This window comes from Malurus melanocephalus, unplaced genomic scaffold (genome assembly GCF_030028575.1).
Source record: "Malurus melanocephalus ecotype Western Australia unplaced genomic scaffold, MMel_1.1 scaffold_343, whole genome shotgun sequence".
NCBI lineage: Eukaryota > Metazoa > Chordata > Aves > Passeriformes > Maluridae > Malurus > Malurus melanocephalus.
Genome location: NW_026623575.1, coordinates 718533 through 739607, shown reverse-complemented (window position 1 = coordinate 739607; position 21075 = coordinate 718533). Strand labels below are relative to the sequence as shown.

Sequence of the window (21075 nt, the reverse complement as noted above, 5' to 3'; positions counted from 1 at the left end):
AAGCTGCCCAAATAACAGGGGGACTAATCAGACACGTGTGTCCCAACACCCCCACCCCAAACACCCCCGTAACACACAGCTACTACAACACAAAAGTTGCCTGAAACAAGGTATTCAACTTTCTCCTGCAGGAATTACTTCAAGTCACCCCGACTGCTAACTCGAATTCTCTTACAACTTTGGCAGGAGGTATCAAACTGTTGTACAGAAGGTTTCAAGTGTTAAATGTCAAAGGCAAAATTTTATTGTAGGGTATTTACAGCAAAAAACAGAAAGTGGCTTCTTCGAATGGGCAGAACAAGCTGGCATTAAACACTCAAGTCCATTAAGTCTCCTAAATGTAGTTTTAATGATTATTCAATTGTCTGAGGAAAAAAAAAATAACAAAAACGAACACAGTCCCAAAAAATCCACAAAAAACAACACACCACAAGAAGACCTAGAAACAGATAAAATTTCCCTTTCTCAAGTCTGAAGTTTGACACTCTTTCACATTAATCGGTGCTCTAAAGCAGAGGGAAGAAGATACTCTATCAAAACCATGCATCTGTACTCYCTAATGGGCAATGCAAAAATAAGTGTCAAGAACTGAGACCAAGAATGCAGACAAAGATATATGCTGGGGCTTCAAAAAAAAAATTTGATCAGCTTTATTTGCAAGAAAACATTACATAAAAATCCCTTTTTAGGAAAATAATGCAAATCAACAAGCTAATACTTCATGTTCCAGGAAAAAAAAAATCTGCTGAAGAAATTTTCTGCATTACAACCAGTGGTCAATAAAGCATTAAGTACAATATGGGTGAATTTAGATTGCAATAGTTTTAGCTGAGTCCAACCAGTGGCAAGCTTAAATTAGTATAAATAACCTTCACTTAAGATGTAATCCATAGCAGCACAAACTAGGACCAAAGACATAAAAACATGTTTATTACACCTCTATGCCTATAGAGCCTTCCAYAATCATGATTATGACAATAAGTGACATCACAACTACAACAACAAGATGGGGAGATGACACAGGATTAGAAAAATGAAACATTCCTTGAACTTTTGAGATCACWGCCTCTATCACAAAAAGCCCTCTACCAGCATTTGCAAACACTGCAAAAAGTTTTGTTTATCCAGTTGCTCAGGACCATTTTCTTCTAAAAATTGCCTCAAATATTATGTTTTATCCACATAATATCCTCATCACATCATTTGTGCATATGACAAGTATATAATCGATGAATACATAAATAAAAAATGTGTGYACATGCATATACCTGAGTGCATATACACCCCAAGTGAAGCTTCCAAACAAAGCAGCTTTAGAAAGAAAGGGTTTTGGCACACAATTATCAAATTAAACTAGAGTATTTCTTTTCCAAAGACCTCTACTCCAGTCAGACAAATATACTTTTTTAATGTTTAAGTTATCAGTCTCCTACTGGTATTTTTTCGTTGGGACAAACCAAGGCCTGAACAGGSTCTCCTTAAGATCCTTTTTATCAACTACAATGTCAGAATTCAGCATGCCTGTTAGCTAATGCTCCTTTTGTACTGGCAGTGTGAAAAGAAACATGCAAAAAATATTAGAAGACAACAGTGMAGCAACATTCAATTTCCTATTTTAAGCAAAGTACCAAACTTTTTCTTTATTYTAGAGTTCATCAACAGGGGTTTAAATAGAAGAAACCACCTTTTCCTTAATTCACATAATTAGAAGCAACAGGAAGATTTTTTTTCCAATACCTGGCATAAGTCAGCTCTTATTTTATTGTTTCTGGACAGTAATGTTGTCAATCAATTGCTTTTTCTTCTAGTTCATTATACCCTTATCATAATTWGAAGGTTAAGTTTATTTTTGTATTCCATTTTTCCATGTACCTTTATCAGATTCTCTATTTGGGGATACAGAGACTACAAAGAAAGCCTTTCATTGTTACCAAGTAGTGCCATAAGGATGCCAGGTCTATTAAAGATAGCAAATAATTGGAGGAATGTTACTGGAGAAGAGAGTTAAAAATGGAAAAACCTGATGATTATCTCACACCCAGGGCAACATGGTGTAAAGGCAGATGGATTTGGGGAGTTTCTTTGCTTTTTAAAACCAGCAAAAAGTCACATACAGCATTAATCAATTACAGAAAATGGTTACCATGTAATTCATGTACACAAATGAGGCTACAAAGGTAATACTGGCATTTAATGTAGTAGCATTAATACTTTATTATCTTATTTGGATATGATTGTTCCTTTTATATAAAAATGGATCTCACATTAAGTTTTCAAAGTTGACAGATTGCGACTTCAATCATGCAACCAAAGCAATTCACATATAACTTCACTAAATCAAAATAAAACAAATTAGGCTACTCAAACCAAACTAAAACCACCAAGTTGGTAAAGCTTGGAGAAAAGGAGTCATGGCTTACATTAAAACTACTTACAGACAGCTCAATACTGCAAGAAAAAAAAATCTGATTTATGTACAATCTTGATATATTTAATATGGTTTACACAAAAAATAAAGCTCATTAATGAAGTGAGGTAACTGGTAACTAAAACAGTCTTTCCTATTYAATAGCTATTTTTAATTGAAGGTAAAGCAAGTTGGGTGGAATACAGTGAGTTATAAACTGAACACCAGAAAAGTATGGTTCAAAATGGTAGCTAAGGGTATTCTGCAGCATGCAAGAGCCAGTTACTCTGCAAACCCCATGCTGCCCACTAAACACAACAGGCTGAAGCTCAAAAGACATTGCCCTGAAATGGCTAAAGCAGCACAGGGAAGCAAGAGTTAAAAATGTCCTGAGGGTATCTGCACAGTACCTCTTTACACGTGTTTTATACAGTTCTACTACAAAACACACACAGACCCTAATGCAAGCACTTTTACAGTGTAACAGAAATGGTGAATATTGTCAGTAGTTATTTGCACTGCAAAAGCACACAAGAGTTCAAAACATGGTTTGGGACATTCACTGAAAAACAAGGGTTGGAGAAGAAACATCTCAGCTTCCTGAGGCTTAAGAATAAGATAAGAACACCACAATGCAAAGGCACCTTGCTCAGTTTATTGTTCAATACATCTTTCTTTGATTAGCAAAGCACTTTTACATCTACAAGGTATGGATAACTAACTTCCATTTAGTAACATTTTTAAATTAAAAAGTCCTACTGTCAATAGTCATCTCTGAGAAACTGCATCTCTACATTTTAAATTTGTGTATTAAGAAATCGATGAGCACATCTGAACAAACATACCAGTTCTGAAAAACAATCATATCAAATACATTTTAAAATTATTCCTTTCCCTTTTTTTCCAGTGTATCATCACTTAATATCCCCATTCCGAAAGGTCTGCCTTTCTTTTGTCCTTTGGGAGAATGTCCATCTCTGCTCTGGAGACCAGCAGTGGATCCTTCCATGGCTTCCCCTTGCTGAGGAAAGCTCTTTCTTGGTCTCCTCACTCAGCCTTTTTCCTTTCATGGGAATCATACCTCTTCCCAGTGCAAAAGAATTATATGAAAGGGCATATTCCAGACATAAATGTTCAAATTTTTGCCATCTTCAGCAATTTTTTTCTTTTTTCTTTTTTTTTTTTTCTAAAGAAATAAACATGCRTGTACACACACCATTTCCCTATTACACAGAAACAGAGCCAGCCATCCTTGATAAAGACTGAGAAGAGTGACAGACAAGTTCTTGAAATCATAAAATTTCCAGGCAGGGAGTTACACAGAAAATACAGGATTCTTTGTTTATGCAAACCATTTAAGCAAACTGTCTTCCAAATATTTTAAACTAAATTAGTAAGACCCAAAATAATTTCTCTTTTAAACAGAAAATGAACCTGAGCAAAAGATTAATTTTCAGTCAGTGTTACTACATCTCCCTYTTTTCACTCACTGATAGGAATGGAGCAAGAGTTTTGCAGGTATGCTTAAAACCTAGAAGTATCAGAAAATCACATTATGAAAACCATGTTAAAAGCAGCACTAGCAGCAGCAAGCTTCTAACAGTTTTCTGAAGATACACTTGAAATCTGCCAGTACTGATTTGCATGTCTGCCAATGATTAATCTCCCACAGCAGATGAGATTTGGTTTCTGCTCTATTCAGATGTCATCGTTTTTCAGAATAAAATATTAATCTTACATTTCCTTCACTGCATATAAGATAAATTCACTCAGAAAACACAGAATAAAAAAAAAAAACCTATGCCAAAGTGCAGATGTAATGAAGAACATATTAATTTGACCAATTCCCTGAACAGCTTAGTGTTTCAATTTCCTACTGCATTGGAAAAACATTAAATCAGATTCACAAAACAACAAAATCCAATGTCTGTAAATTCTACATATTTCTGAAACAAAAATAAAAAATCTGAAGTAATTTTGAGTACTTATTACATTGTTGTATTATTTTTATTTTGGAACAGATTTTAAGACAGATTAAGCTGTTTCATTAGAACATAATGGCATCTTTCTCACTAATTATGAGAGAATTGTTGTATTAAGCAGAAATACAAAATATAAAAATATAAATATAAAAAGTTAGATTCAATAACAAAGTGCAAAGTTGCCCAACTTTTTAGTCAAAAGCAGACCTGTAACAGTAAAAAAAATTGGGTAAGGTTCTTGACCTCTGAGTATTTAAAAACCTTATTCCCACTTTGAATTACATAAAGGCACTGCAGCATGCAATTTTGTGCATTTTTATATGCATATCTCAAAAAATTTTCTACAAGGCGTGCAGATGTGAGTACAGGAAGTTTAAATGTAAAACCAAAACCATTCTTACAGTTTGAGAGATCCCCTAATTATCTACAAGTGCTGGAGGTCCATAATACACCAAATCAAAAAACAAGGGAAAAACTGACCTGTGTTACACAACACTGCTATTATGCAACATCCCTGTTCTCTGCAGTGAGTACATTTTCCCTGGGCTCTAATGCTGTGCTCCCAACATGCATCTGTGACCATTCTCTATTGTACTTTATTTGTGAACCAAGCTTTCCTAGAAATGGGGTTTAAATGCTAACCACACAAATTGAGGAAAGAATTTAGCAGCTTTCCCTATTCCATTTTGTTCCAATAGAAAATGTAACAAATARAAYAAAAATCTTATCCTTCATTAAAAYTGCAGAAACATRTTTAAATTAATGGTTRTCTAAACCCCAATAAACTRCTCTGCCCAAAAGGTTCACAGATCTGCTCTTACTTKGAAATACTCCAGARCTTTTTGTTTTATGMACAGTCCAAAATCTACTACACTGGCATGATTAAAAACCTAATAAGCAGAAGCACTTTTTTTTCCCCTTTAACTTCAGTTCTGTACTTTCACAATGGCCAGTTTCACCACGAAGCTCAAACCTTTGGATTTTCAAAAGAATCCAAACATACATACACATGGAGTCTGAAAGGACAGAACAAGTAACATGGCAAAAGGGAATTTCTCTGCAGGAAAAGAAGTGCTGATATTTAATTGATAAAAAGGGCCTACACCTTTGAAGTTTCACATAAAAACACACAAWGCTTAAGAACATCTGAAACAGTACAGCAAACTTACAGACAAATGGAGCTATAWAAAATCCCCAGGGAGAACACCTTCAAACAGCCAGTCTGAAAGTTTTGGGTTACAGAGCCTGTGGGACAAGCTTCAACAGCTCAGCCTGCTCAGCTGCATGTAAGTCACACATCAACATTTCCTTCAAATTTTGGATTTGGATTCCAKCACACAAAAACCTAATAATCATATCACAAACGTTCCCCAAGCTGAACCCCTTACTCATTCCAAAGCAGACATATTTACAGGAGATCATGTGCTTACATACACTATAAAAAACCCTCAAAATAATTCAGGACACAGGACTCGGCTCCTGCTTTATCTCAGGCTACAGCAGGGGAAACTGCTTTCACAAGTGTAACAGCCTGGAATCATTGCTTTCCTGTACCTCACAAAAGCAGCTTCTGTGAGCTAAAGTTTCTTGAGCCGTACTTCAAAACAAACATGGAAGCAACCACATGCAGTACAAGGATGTGTGGCAGATTGCACCTCARTCTCAGCTAGAAGATAGACAGCATTTGGTCTGCAGCCATGATTTTACTATTACCAATTGGATACCTTGGCTTTACCCTAAAGTTTACTCACAATATTTTAATTTTTTTTAATACAACATTTGTCCTCCCTCTAAACTTACCAAATACCCCTTTATCTCAACTCCTGTTTAACAAGCATTTGTCAATACCTGCATTTAGATTAAACCCAAATTGTCTTTAACAGCAATTCATCTTTTAAATAGCTTGGTTTTCATGCTGAAGTTATTACTGATGCTGCCTTACYTTGAAGCTGCTACTTTGTCAGAAAACAAAACTTCAGGACTGACATTTAAATCACATTAACATGACATGACAAATGCCAAAAAACAACATATGAAAARTAGTTTAAAAGAAAAGMAAAGCCTCTCATTTTTGCTAATCCTAACTATCATGATATTCTTTAGCTGGTTATATCAAAACTTGGTGAACGAAAGTCATAGCAGAATCTGTGTGAGATRCTCCTCCTGGTTTCATTCAATATGCAGTTGGCTTTACTTGTGAGAATACAGTGCTTTTCCTATTCACTTGGCATTGACTGCAGCTCTCTGTGACTGTTCTCCTCTGTGAGCCTGCTGTGCAGCCAGTCATTCTGCAGCTCCTACAAATCCATGAGGTTCTGCCTGCCCATGGAGAACTCTGCAGGTCTCCTTGCTGTTTCCCAGGTGTTCCTGGYCACCCATTCCTCAAGTCCCTCTTGACACAAGTACTACTGTTAGGTAGTCAAGTCTTGACTCACAATACTGTTAGGTACATAATGGGATGGACAGGGACACACAGAGAGGAGGGGAAAGAGTGACAAGAAATTCTCCAAAAAAGTTCTTCAGACGACTTTATTATCAGYGGAAGCGAAAAAGACTAGAAGTTCTACTGCATTCTGTAGGGCAAAACTTAAGGAGGAAAATACAGCAAATTGTCTTTGCTTCAGGCACAATCTACTGAAATTCTGATGATTAAGAAAACAATGTCCATATAATCTAGCAACAATCTCTCTTCATTCACACTATGGAACAGAAACATACATTTTATTATACTAAACACAGATAGGTATCTGAGATCCTAAGAGTTGCAAATTCAATGCTGACAAGACACCAAAGTCTTTTTAGCWAAAACTGGGAATTAGTAAGAGTTGTAACTTGTCACAAAGATGTACTTTTCACAACCTTTATCTGTTAAATGATTACCAAACTTATCCAGAACTATTGCAACATTTGCTTTTGCATAGAAAAGAAGTTGCAAACATCAAACGAATTAAGAAAAGCTCTACTTCATGACCCAAGGAACGCTCACTCCCTGTTTAATGTTACTCAGGCCCTCCTGACAAAGCAATGCTGTTTTCCATACCAGTTTCTGAGCCAAATAAAGGCAGAAGAGTTTCTTACGTTTCCATAACTATGCAACTCAAYCTGGAAGGGGTAGCAGGGTGCAGAATGATAGTGCTATCATGTGTGATCATATGAAAAAATGTGCTTTTATATAATGAGAAGTGCAAGAAGGTTAAAAAAACCCCAAAACTAACAAAAAGCAGTATTTTTCAATAGTTAACTGTATTTCAAAGATCCATTTTCTACCTCTCTCTCCAAAAAGACATRTTATACTTCAGTAGAACATTTCAAGATAAAAGAACTTTTTATTTCGCTGCACATYTTAGGTAAAATCCATTCACCACAGATGCCTATACCCTAACTTGCATCTAGAACTGGAGACTTTGTGCAACAGAGCCCTCATCTTCTGAGCACCTCAAGGGTATTTCCACAGCTCATGTATTCAATATAAGAAAAGAAAAGACTAAACAACAGTACATCCACATTGCAGAATACCTGGCCTATAATATACTACCCTACAATATCTTCTTCACAATATCCAAGGAGATTTTGAAAGGGATTTTTTTATTCTCTTGCCRATGCACAAATACTTATCCAAGTCAGAAATTTGTTACCTGCCCCAATGGCAGAGTAGTTAAATTAGTAACTATGTTTATAGCAAAATAGGCAAATTATTACCTACAGTTCCTATGCCTAGACTTGGTTAATTAAGAGACACCCTTAAGCACAAGTAGTGCAATTGCAGCAAACAATTCAAACCTTCTTGAATCACACAATGCTGCTAAACAAGCCTTATGGATTCTGCTAATTATCAATGCTCCCCATTRTTGACTTACTGTTGAAGCCAAGGAGTTAAAAACAAAAATAATCACTAACAAATCCGATCAAACAGCCGCTAAATTAAGGAAACAGTCAAAGAAAACAGCACTTCCAAAATTATTTTGATCAAATAAAGTTTTGACTGAACACCATTTATGTGGATGAAGATCTTCAGTAGTAYAGCTTCGCACTATCTGCTTCATTTAAGATTTGAAAGTTTAGCATATATGCAAACTACTCTATTCTTTTGCCACAGTTTGGTGTGGAAGATTAATGCATAAACCCTGTTTGCTAGTGGTTAGGCTAGAAACTGTTTAATTTCATAAAGAACAAACTTACAATAGGAAAAAATAAACAGTGCTGTTCACTGTAGTTTCAAGCTCACAATGTACAAAATTATAGACATCACTTGAGCAGTTCTAAGTTTTGTCTCAAATTTTAATCTATTTTCAAACATAACCAACCCCGATAATTGTTCTATAATGAGAAACTTGAATTAGAACACTTTCTAAGCTGATAGGTGATGCATACACATCTCATACAACTGAAAATGAATTAGAAATATACTTTCTTTTTGCTGGAATCACAGAGCAAATTTTTTTTTTAATACTTTTTCTGGTCTTTGCTTCTGGACTAGAAGCCATGCAAATGACTGTACACAGTTATGAATATATATGCGTAGATATATATACACACACTGATAAAAAACCACATTTAAGATCTTTAGTAAACAGCCTTTTACCGTTTGGTAGTGTTCAAAAATAGCATGATCACCTTCTGTATCAATACATTACTCAGTAAAGGAAATTCAAGCTCACATACATCAAACTGACACAAAGTCTTTCAAAGAGAAAGGGTGCAGTGTCAGATTTTCCCTAAATACAGAAGAGTCAAGCTCCCCATGAAAATGACACTTCATTAGAATGGCACATCCCCAGAGAGTTTCAGTTTTAAAAGCTGGAGTTCTCCAAATCTCTGAAATCTCTTAGCATTTCTTTCCTACTTCATCTCTCCTGTCTTGAGACTATCAGCAAATTTTTCTGCCAAAAGCAGCACTTTGATCACCAGTTGTAGGCCAGTGTTTTCACCTTACTACACAGAAAACTTGGCAGCTGTGGGTTATTATATYAGTTAAAAGGTATTACTAGAAATAGTTACTTATTAGGTTTAGATTTACAAAGAGACCAAAATATTTGCACCCATCCACAGAAAAAGATTGCAAAATACAGTGACCCYAGACAAATCAAGCTCCCAACTCTGTATTTGAGAAACAGTGCAAATATTGCAGAATGAACACACCATATCAAAACWCATTCAGTCGGCACTCCTCCTCTTTGCAACTCTGCACAATCTCCCATTTCTCTTGTGGTATAATTGGTCTCTGCAAAGAGGTCCAATGCTCTGCTTGCAAACATGGCCCAACAGAAAGAAATTTTCAAAGGTAAGTGGTGATTTTTACTGGAATGGAGGAAGGAGGAAAAGGATAGGATTCATCACTGCTTATTGTGACCACACAATTTAAGTGCAGCAATAGCTACTGAGGGAACTGTGGCACTGTGGGAAGAGTCTAGAGAATTGCTGAGATGACCCAAATCCAACCTAAARCTGCTGAAACCAAAAACAAAACAGTCCTGGTTTGACCCCAACTGTGTGTCCCCTCCCATGACCCCTCGTTCAAGCCAACATGAACATCTGATGACCACACTGGACATGCACCTAAGAAACTGCTCTGTRTTATAAGACCATTTTTGCTAACATTGGTCAAAATTCACAGCAGCCTGTCAGGCAACTGACTATTGAGTTCCAGGGAATGACTACTGAGCCAGGAGGAAGACCAAAAGATCAAAACCAGTGGAAGTTACCACTTTGCAATGCCATGCCAGATTAGGTGACTGCAAAGGTCCACAGCCTTCAGGCTGTAAATCCAGCACCTCAATTAGCTGGAGCTGTGGTGCTACRTAACCAGATCAAAGTGCAGCTCCTATCAAACTCAAAACTGCAGATCAGTACTCCWGTACCTACAGTAAAACACAAATAACTGTGCTGCCAAAACTTCACCATGAACACAACTATACCAAACCCATAAAATACTACAGACTCCTTGTTATCCAGTCTCTGGCCTCTCTTTAAAAAAAGGACACTAACATATTCTTTAGTATCATGTTTCTTTTGGATTTGGGATAATAATTTAAAAGGAATCCTCAAATGATTAAACTCCAGGAACACAGATTAATTCAAGTACCCATGTGCTCATWTTGAATTGTATAAAACATTATTAAATAGAACTGATCAGTGCCAACAAATCTATAGTTCTAGTGGCAAAACTGCTTTTGGCCTATCCCGCCAAACTGCTCAACTTCATGGCACCTACTTTTGGGWAAAGTCACAGGTGGGTTACTAAGAGCTACCTTAATTCCAAGCTYCATGACCAACTGCTTGGAAGTAAAACCTGTTACTGTAGACATCATAATTTAAGGGATGTATTGTAAAAAGAGCTGATCTGTCRTAACAACATAGAACAGTGCATGCTGCCTCTCCACACACCAATCATTACCCAGTGCACCCTAAGTCAGGTGCCATCACCTCCTCTTTTCCACCTCACTGGCTCCACGAATATTTTTGACACAGGCCAAAACTGAAGAGTGAGCTAGACTAAACCCAAACATCTTCCACTCACAGAAAAAGTCCCCCTGTACAGCTGCCTGCACCACTCAATCAACTYTGGTAACAAAAGTGGATAGGCAGAAGAATACTATGATTTTAACTATTTAAAAGGACCAAAAATTCAAGGTTAAATAAAATTTACAACTGCGCTAATAACATTTTCAAAGCTTCAGAAGTTAATAGAATTATTTTTTTTTAAACCAAAGTATTTCATTATATTGAAGACTAACTAGCACTAGGGAGCTCATACGGAACATTGTTACTTAATTTTGATGCAAAGAACAATAAAGTGAACAGAAAATTGGAAGCATTCAGATTTAACAACACCATATGGAAAAAATCCTATATTAAGGGAAAAATGAAATTGAAGCTAAACTTCTAACTGTTCTTCTGATAGAAAAAGAATGTACCAGGGTTACTTGACGTAGCATATAAGAGAGAAAGAAATGTTTTCATGTGTGTCTMAAGAATGCAAAAAATTGCTCATACTTTTTTATATTCTACATCTGTATGTGTAAGAACATTTACAAGTAACTGTTTGCAATACCACAAGCTTTATCAGGGTTAGTCAAAAGTGAAGTTCAACACTTCTATTAGTGAGAGAAAATGTGATAAAAGCCACAATTAGTGAAACTGTTTAGAACAGAACCCCCAGCTTTGGTGCAGAGGTAAAACAGGAACAGTATCAGTTAGCTGAGTTTCAAAGCATTGAATAATCAGGTCTTTAGTATGCCTCCATACACAGTGTGTGGTACACACAGTGACTGTGATCAAGCACACAACTAAGCAGGATCTGTAATCACTGTAAACACACTGCCTTGACAGCAAACGTGTTAGCAAAAGTAGTATTACCACAGAAGAGGAACCAGCTTCCTTGCTTTCCTGCTAAATATACTTCATAGCCCATTTCAAGTTTCACAACAGAATGACTGGTACACCCAGCCTGAATGTGGAGAGCAGGTTGAACCAGAAGTGACACTATGGAATGCTGAGAAGCTTTTTTTAATACTAGTGAGCAAGAACAGATTGCTGGAAAGTTTAGCACCATTCGGAAAATAGGGGACCATGGATGCTCCAAACTGAAGTAAAATTAGTAGCAAAATACAGTTAGCTATCRAAAACTCTACTTCTCTGCTCTTACCTTCAGATATTTTCTATTATAAGAAGCAAAAACCAAGGTTACCTTAAGTTTTTATAATCTTTTGAAAGACTTCTAGCACATCTCCTCCCCACCACCAAGCTCTAACAATGTTCAGTTTCTCTATTAACTACACCAACCAAGCCTGAATATCCATATTTTTACTTCAAATAACAAAACAATATCAGGAATAAAAATGTCAAATAAAGAACAAATTTTGTAAAATTCACAAACACACCGCAGATAGCTTCCAGCTTGTTTTTAGAAGTAGTTTTCTAAATTATAACCTCTATCTGAGCAAGGCTAAAATAATTTTCATTTCCAGCATTACTGAACCAACTATTGAAACTCCCTATATACCTGGCTAGCAGATGCACAAAGTGAAATAGTTTGCATGGAATCACCCCAGTACAAAGTTAAACTGTGTTCCTTCCATGTTACTACTCAGTCTAATATCTTCTCCATGATTGGTTTTCTCAGGTGATGAGAAGACTCATCTGCTAAGGATGGGAACAAAACACAAAACTTCTTATCTCCTCCTCACATCAAGGTCTCTGCTGCAGCAGAAGAAGGCATTCCTATGACCTCTATCTCAAGCACAATTTAGGATTATTAGGTTTTTCCTTCCTGTGCTGATAATACAAATACAAAACTAATGAGAAATTTTTAAYTCCAACAGTCCAAACAGTCTAATGTTTACTGCCCCAACAGGGTTCAATGGAGGACCAACACTTCAGGCAACAGGGAAAGGCTGTAACTGTTTGTAGTGACTGATAYTTAAATCAAAAGGTTTTAGCAGCTCTTGGAGTAGTTACACYTAACATTCTCTGMAGCTCAAAGATTTCCCCCCACYCCCCAATCTTTCATTAYTTTTATTTATTTTCAGTATCCACATTTTCAGATCTTCTCATTAGAACTACTACAGCTGAAAAAAATGCTAAGAATCAGATTTTTTAAATATGTTTTGATAATTATATATTCATAGAGTAAGATGATGGCAGAATATTGCAGTAAATCACTGAGAAGTAAATGTCAGTTTACTTGAAAAAGAATTTTGGAGTAGGGATCCCTGAAGTATTTTGGCACAATAATGTTTGCATACTATAAACTCTCTGGCACATAATATTACCTCTCTTAAAGGACGGATAGTACAGTTTGAGTTAAGCATAAAAGAATAGATATGTTGCAAGAATGTGAGACTACAGCCTACAAGAAAAGCAGATTCCCAAACAGTACCTACAAATTGCAAGCAAGGATACAACGAGGTACAAGATTTGCAGAGAACAGAACTACTTACCTATAACAATTGTCAGGCAAACAGATGTGTTCAAGCAACTGCTAGTACCCATATTAAAAAACACTGTATTTGAGACCACACAACTATCTACTCATAACAAAGAAGATAACAGTCAGCAAGAGAGAAGTAACACACATCCCTAAGAAGGCAGGAACTTTAACGAGTCCTCTCCAAGGGAAAAACGCCGAGCTATTTTTTTCAAGTTGAACAGGTCTCCTAGGTTTGCTAYCCATGAACAGGCTGATGAGTCTCAATCAGTGGAATGTAACACCACATGATCATCAGCCCYTCCACCGCGCCAGCACAAGCAAGTGCCTGCTGCACCCGACTGGGTGTTATTACATTGCAGGAAATATATTCTAACAACAGTGCTGTTGTACAGCACAATACAGTACAAAATGTGAGCAACAGCCCTCTCAGGATCCATAAGAAAACCGAAGATAATGGTTTCCCATCCTTTTACTGAAGTTTATTAGTCCTACCCAATTAAGACCATCCTTTACTGGCAGTTCTCTCACTTCCCATCTGAGAAGCTTAAATACTAAACCATCTATAGCTTTTTCTTTTCTCTCCTTAATATATATAGGATTACCCCTGTGAAAGACTACATGAGTAGAAAATTCGACGTATCTAACACGGCCCGTAATGGYCAAAGCTTCMCAGCCCTATCTTGAAGCAGTCACAACCCGATCTCCGCTCAGACCCAAGACGGAGTGAAGAATAATATCGAAAATGAATAAAATCAGAAGACGTAGAGAAAGGGAGGACTGAGAGACTCGGGCGAAGACGCCAACAGACACCTGTGCAGTAAAGAGGACAGGGGCCCTGCTGTCGGCTTCCAGGCCCGACCCTGGAGCACACCCCACCCGGGGCCCGGCGCTGGGCACTAGCTCGGCTCACGCAGCTCTCCAAGGCGCCCCGGCCCGGGCACCCCTTGTTCCCGCCGGCGGCCCCCGCCCTGCCCCGGCCGCGCCGCTCCAGGGCCGCGGCCTAAAGATGGCGGAAGCGGCCGCGCTTTCCTAGCAGCTCACCCACCCCGGCCAACACTTTGCCGTACTCACCCCCTAGCCAGCCTCTCGTACCGGGACTCCGCGCCCCACCGACACCTCGCCGCCCGCCTCGTCTTCCTGGCCCCGGCAAGCGCCGCCGCCGCCGCCTCACGAGCCGCGGCCGCCCGCCATCTTCCCTCCGCCTCCCCCGCCAGCAGCGCACGCGCCCCGCGCCAGCGCGCAGGCGCACTACGTCAAGGCGCGCGGGCGGGGGCTCCGCGGCTGAAGGGCCGCGGGCGACAACGCGCGTGCGCTCTTGCGGTGGGGCGGGGCGCGCGCCGCTTCCGCGAGCCATCCCGGCTGGCGCAGGGATCACGGGGTGGAGGCGCGCGTGGCTGTGCGCATGCGCAGAGGGGCGGCCCGCGCACCTCGGGGGTGGAGGGGGTTGAGCTCCCCTGAGCTGCCGCGCCGGGAGTGCGCCCACAGAGCCCCGGCTCCAGACAGGTAACGTTAACACAGGCACAGCTGTGTTCTCTGCTGCTCCGTGATAGTTCTCTCTTGCTCACCAAACGCCCAGGCGCTACACGGTCCGCCTTGTGTGGCCCCCAGAAATCCTTTTGGAATGGACTGCCCAGTGAGGTGTTTAAGAAAAGACTGGATGTGGCACTCCGTGCCATGCTCGAGTTGACAGGGTGGTGTTCACTCAACGGTTGGACTCCATGATCTTAGAGGTCTTTTCCGATCTAATTGATTGTGATTCCCTTCTCSTCTGTCCCCATTACCGGGCTTCAAAACACAAGCAAAACCTACTAATCTCAAGGCTCGTAATTACAGAGTAGTGAACACCTCCTGAGATCACTTACTGATGGCTAGGTCTCTTACACTCCTTGGTAGTCCTAAGGGTGCTTACAAGGGCATCATCAAGTAGTAATGTGGGAACATAAAAAAAGAGGTGCAGAATGGCTTTTTTTCACTGAATGAGTTGCGATTAATGCTTAAGAGCCTGTGTGTTTAGGCGAAAATGTCTTAAAGCTACTTGAACAAAARCATTTTACAGAGCAAACCAGGTTCAGCCAGAGCAGCTGCTGGGAAGTATATGTTGTATCAAAACGGGACACTAAGCTTTGTAATAAAGATTCACCACCTTGGTTTTTCTTCTTTAGTGGTGATTATTSTGACGCTGTTTAAGTTCCTGTGGTCAGTTACAAGTGCATGTCTGGTTTATACGCTTGCAGGAGCCACTGCCACCCCAGCACATACACAAACACTACTTGAGGTAATGTGCTCAGATGGGGTGAGCCCAAACAGTTGTCACACACCAGTGCAGCCTCTCAGCATAGCAGCAACATTACATTTTTAGTAAGATCTGAAATAATATTTTATTTCTCTCTCTTTTGCAGGATCAGCGAGACTACTGCTTATCAACACAAAGTGTCCTAACACATCTGTCTGCCTCTTTGTCCCAATGTTCTTTTCTGGAAAATTGTCCTTCTTTCAAGTGTGGTAGTAAAATTGCAAAATTTGAAAGAGCTGGTTTAAGTTTATCCTAACCAAAAGAACATTCTTTTCAACTAAAAGCTAACCATTTGTGAATCTCCCAGCTGCTGAGCTGTGATAACACCAGGTGCACCAGGAGCCACCCCTCCACTGTGTCACATTATGGTGTGGTTTCATCTCAGAATTAGGGCAGTTAGCAACCTACTTAAGGAGTCCATCCCTCCAGGGGTGGATACATGGCCTTGTTAACATCAAAATGATTGGTTTTCTTCACCTTTTTCTTTTCTCTAACAGGATGCAGATTGGGTGTCTTCCATCACTTGGCAGAGAACAGGGGAGCAGAGGGCAGATGCTGCCCTAATGTTTTCTCACTGTCATCATAGTAACACCTCTGTCTGATCTGCCTAAACCATACTTGGGTTATTATACTCTTGAASTCCCCACTTCTCCAGATCTATTTATCAAAAAGGTCCTCATTACCAAAATCAATATGTGTACCTAATGTTTATAAAACACACAAATTTAAATTTAAAATATTTTTTTAATTTACACTAAACAATAATAGAAAAATATCGAAGCTGTAAAATTTACTGTCCTGATCAAGCAATAAAACAAATGAACAAAAACAACTCGGGAATTGATGCTGCCCATCACCGAACCTTCTGAGAACCAAGAACATGTTTCCCCATCCTTTAGCTTTAGAAGTTCTTAAAAAACATGAAATCACATCTATATTTCTGCTAAAAACCAGAAACATTGAAAATTTACAAACTGAGGAGTGGGATTAGGGAAGAAACAAATACTTGAGCCACTGGGAAAAGGCCTTGTAAGTTCTTTGCTCTCGCAGTGCAGAGGTCCTTGCCAACATACACACAGAACAAACCAAAAGGACGATGCTGACCTCCAGACTGAATGCACCTGTGGCAACACAGCACTGGAGTTACCCTGCATGCACAACTACCCTTGCTCAGCTGGGAGCTGGACTGATGCACAGGCCTGAGAAACAGCCTAAGTCATCAGGTTCTTCTGTTCAGATAAAGGGGTTGAGGGTTAACCCTAGTACTGGAAGCTGCGTTTAGTCTGAATGTCATCGAGAATCTGTTGTAATTCTTCATCTTCAAACCGGCCCTCCAGGCTGCAAGGTAAGAACAATAAGGAGACATTAAAGGTTTCAGAAATAATCTCTCACMCTTGATTTATTTCAGTCATAACTCTCCTGTCAGTCTGAACACACCATCACCCACTGTATGTAACCACCAGGAACTGCCTGAACATCACTCACAGTATGAAGAGYGCTCTAATTCCTGGACAGTGCTTCCTCTTTACATGACAAAACTCCATTCCTCCCAGAACTTTCTGCTGAGTAATTTCAAAATAGACAAGGCAGGTACAGGCYTAAACAGACCTCTAAATGAAACCCATGTAGCTGCATGTTCATAAGCCAGTCCGTTTTTGCTACGAAAACTTAACATTRRATCATAGAATGRTTTGGGTTGGAAGAGACCKTGAAGATCATCTCATTTCAATCCCAYTGTGGTGGATAGGSACACCTTGAACTAGACCAGGYTGCTCAGAGCCCCATCCAACCTGGCCTAGAACACTTCCAGGGATGGAGTAATCACAGCTTCTCTGGGCAACCTGTGCCAGAGCCTCACCACCCTCACAGGGAAGAATTYCTTCCCAATAYSTAATCTAGATCTACTCTCAGTTTGAWGCCATTCYCTCATCYTGTCRCTGCTCTTGTAAAAAGTCTCTCTCCGTCTTTCTTGTAGGCTCTTCAGGTACTGGGAGATCACAATTAGATCATCCCAAAGCCTTCTCTTTTATATAAGGACAAATATACTTCAGATGAATGTTTCCTTCCCTCCTCTATCTCAGGCCATGAGGTAAGCAATCAAGACATGACGACTGCTCCCCATACATTATCCACAAAACAGTTTATTTGTTCCAAAGAAAGAAACCTCCAAGGAACACAAACACAGCCAGCTAAGAACCCCAATTAAGAGGTTTTCACTTGATCCAGTAGAAGTTCATGGAAGCACATTAGCAATATGTACAAATAATGCACTGCTGTCAGATCAATGGGTAGGGGAAGAAAGACCAAGACCAAACGTTCTTCCACCAACAGAGTTGGACTGAAGAGAAGGCACCTGGCTTTAGGTCACAGGGAAGTATACAGCAATCTTTGTACAATATATAAGTGCTTACCTAGGAATRAGAGCTTTTGCTTCCTCAGCTGTCTCAGGACACAAGTTAGCCAAACATGCCAATTCAAACTTGTGGAGCTTCTTCTGGAGCAGTAAACTGTAAGCAAAGACAAGAGTTTGATGAAATAAMAAGATAGAAATATAAAGGAGCATAAACAGAACCAAATGTTTATCTTTTTGCTCGCCACTTTTGGCACTGAAGTCAGTTTTTTAAGGAGGAAAGACTCATTATATAAATGCATAGAGGAAAAATTAAAGTCCTATCTGCTAACTCCACTTCCCCTGAATTATTCTAAAAAGTCTAGAAAATCTCCCATTTAAGGCAATCAGCTGTCCTTGAAATACTGAAAACAAAACATTTCAGAAGGCTTGTCTAGATAAAGTACAACCCTCAATCAAGTATTAAAATTAAACTTCTTGCCTCGTTAGAAAGAAAAGATTTGGAATTAAAGAACAAATCATGCAGCACCACTAAAATGTACTTTGATAGAGCAGCATCAATATTATAGATCCAATTCTCTAACACAGTGTTGCACCCTAACTTTCCAATTCACCTCCTCACGCTGGCAATGGTTTCACGGTTTTTGAAGCGGCTGAAGCGTGCTGTGTAGTTCAGGGTTTTCATGAAGACTTCTGACAGCTCCTGCTCATCCTCTGCACTCTCATTCTGCTGTTTGCGGTGCTCTAGCAGCATGTGCACCTCYGAATTCAGAAGGGTTTCCGCAGTTTCAAATTCTGCAGTCAAATGAGAGAACACCAGCATAAAAGTGAAACATGTTTGAAAGGGGGAATTGCACAAGTTTTGTACGTAAATTCAGCTGTGAGTAATTAAGAAGTAAAAAATGTGTTTCATGGCAGTTGTACAAGCCCGTTCACCAATGACTGGGCAGCATTTCATACTGAAAATGCTGAYAAAAATTACATCACTTCGAGTGACGATCCAAGGTGTTTGTCTTTTTGACCATATATTTTGACCATATATACTTGCAGCCCTAACATTCTGATTTTTTCATATTTTTGCAGTGTTTTCTTCATCCAACTTTGCCGTGACTTGCTACAGAAAAMTATATTTAAAACTCTAAAACTCCACAAAATACAGAAGTGATGCCTTCAATCTTCAGAAGTCTCTGAGTTCTTGAAGTAAATATGAATGCTGTTGAATGTTTCAAAAAAAGCTTCATTTACTTGAAAAGTTCATTGACCTACTGAAATTTTCTTATCAGAAAAAAAACTTTTCACCAATCTTAACAAATTCCCCCCTCCCTTTCAGCCAACTTTGATTTCATTCATCACCATAACCATTATATGTATYCCAATAACAAGAAGGTCTTTCAACATCAGCAGTATGAGCTGTTCAAAGCAATAGAGTCAGAGGCTGCATCCCAGAGTGCCTGACAGCACTGTTTTATACAAGCAGATACAAGGACTGCTAGAAAGGGACTGGCAACTCTCACTTTGCATTAAGCAGTAAATTAGTGTGGGCTAAATATGAAATTTTAGCATTAAAAAATACCAAAGTCTTTCAGAACGTCCCTATTGCTCATAAGTCAAAAATGCAGCACAGAGTCCATTTTTCTTTCCCCCTTTTTTTTTCCAGAGTGGCTCTGAAGTGTAAATACATCTCTAGAATTTGTACTAAAATAATTTTCTGAAAAAAAGCCACAGATGGTAAATGTCCATGGTTACCAACTCTGGATCTGAACAGCTGGTTTCCTAACTGCAGCAGTGTTSATAGATTTCCAGAACGGCTTAGGTTGGAAGGGACCTTAAAGCCCATCCAGTTCCACCCCTGCCAAGGGCAGGGACACCTTCCACTGTCCCAGGCTGCTCCAAGCCCCAATGCCCAACCTGGCCTTGGACACTGCCAGGGATGGGGCGGGGCAATCTGTGCCAAGGGCTCCCCACCCACACAGGGAAGAAAGAACTCCTGTGTCAAAAAAATCACTGGAAAAGTAAACCTTACATAAAAAAAACAGTAATCTTTTCGCTGTAACCTGATAATTTTTTTTTTTTAATACCGTACACACACACAGCAGCCCGCATAAGAAGAGCCATATCCTAGCAATCATGAGGTCCTTAAATATATATAAATCATTTATTATCCTGATTTTTAGCACTCGAGGCTTAGTAACTGGCGGCGGGGCCGGGGCGTTGAGCAGCGCTCTGGAGCATGGAGCCGCTCGGCGAAGCTCGTACCCTCACGACGGCCCCTGCCAGCTCCCGACCACCGCCCGACCCCCGGCCCCTCGCCGCCCTGCTCGCACCTTTAGGGAAGACGAGCTGCGAGGCGTCCTCCTCCACATCAGCCGTCCGCGGGTCRCTCCCGCCCGCCGCCATCACCGGAAAGGCGCCACGGAAAAGGCGGCACCGCCTCAGCGGGAGGGAGTGGGGGAGGCGGTTCTCCCGTGTGAGGGGCGGGAATGGGGCTGTACCGGCTGAGGGGAGGGAATGGCTCTGACCAGTGTGAGGGGCGGGAATGGGGCTGTACCGGCTGAGGGGCGGGAATGGCCCTGATCGGTGTGAGGGGCGGGAATGGGGCTGTACCGGCTGAGGGGAGGGAATGGCTCTGACCGGTGTGAGGGGCGGGAATGGGGCTGTACCGACTGAGGGGAGGGAATGGCCCTGATCGGTGTGAGGGGCGGGAATGGGGCTGTACCGGCTGAGGGGAGGGAATGGCTCTGACCGGTGTGAGGGGCGGGAATGGGGCTGTACCGGCTGAGGGGAGGGAATGGCTCTGCCCGGTGTGAGGGGCGGGAATGATCCTGATCAGTGTGAGGGGCGGGAATGGCTCTGATCAGTGCGAGGGATGGGAATGGGGCTGTACCGGCTGAGGAGCGGGAATGGCTCTGCCCGGTGTGAGGGGCGGGAATGGCGCTGCCCAGGTGAGGGCCGAGGGGGCGGCTGCTTTTTCCCTTCTTTGAAGGGTGCGGGGCCTCGTCTACTCTGGGTACTAATGAGGATAAAAGCGCTCGGTTCGGCTGTGGGGCACTGAGGGGAAACAGCGCGGGCAGGGAGCCTGAGTATTCTCCCAACAAAGCAACCCTCATAGGTGTG

At 40.4% G+C, this 21075-nt stretch overlaps 2 protein-coding genes across 3 annotated transcripts in view; both read right to left on the bottom strand.

Annotated features, from left to right (window-relative positions):
• Nucleotides 1-14548, bottom strand: part of WDR33 (WD repeat domain 33) — a 68548-nt gene extending 54000 nt beyond the window's left edge. The window contains exon 1 of one of the 2 annotated variants that reach the window (XM_057378164.1): nucleotides 14390-14548. The gene's annotated coding sequence lies outside the window, so the exon portion shown is untranslated. The remainder of the gene's footprint in view (nucleotides 1-14389) is intronic. The other variant, XM_057378163.1, reaches the window with a different exon arrangement.
• A 1784-nt stretch (nucleotides 14549-16332) lies between these two features.
• On the bottom strand, nucleotides 16333-20413 carry POLR2D (RNA polymerase II subunit D). The gene is made up of 4 exons (XM_057378167.1): nucleotides 20286-20413; nucleotides 18576-18756; nucleotides 18023-18118; nucleotides 16333-16949 (listed from the first exon to the last, which is right to left on the bottom strand). The coding sequence occupies exons 1-4, from the start codon at nucleotides 20356-20358 to the stop codon at nucleotides 16871-16873; spliced, it is 429 nt and encodes a 142-aa protein (XP_057234150.1). The 5' UTR covers nucleotides 20359-20413; the 3' UTR covers nucleotides 16333-16870.
• Between the last annotated feature and the right edge of the window lie 662 nt (nucleotides 20414-21075).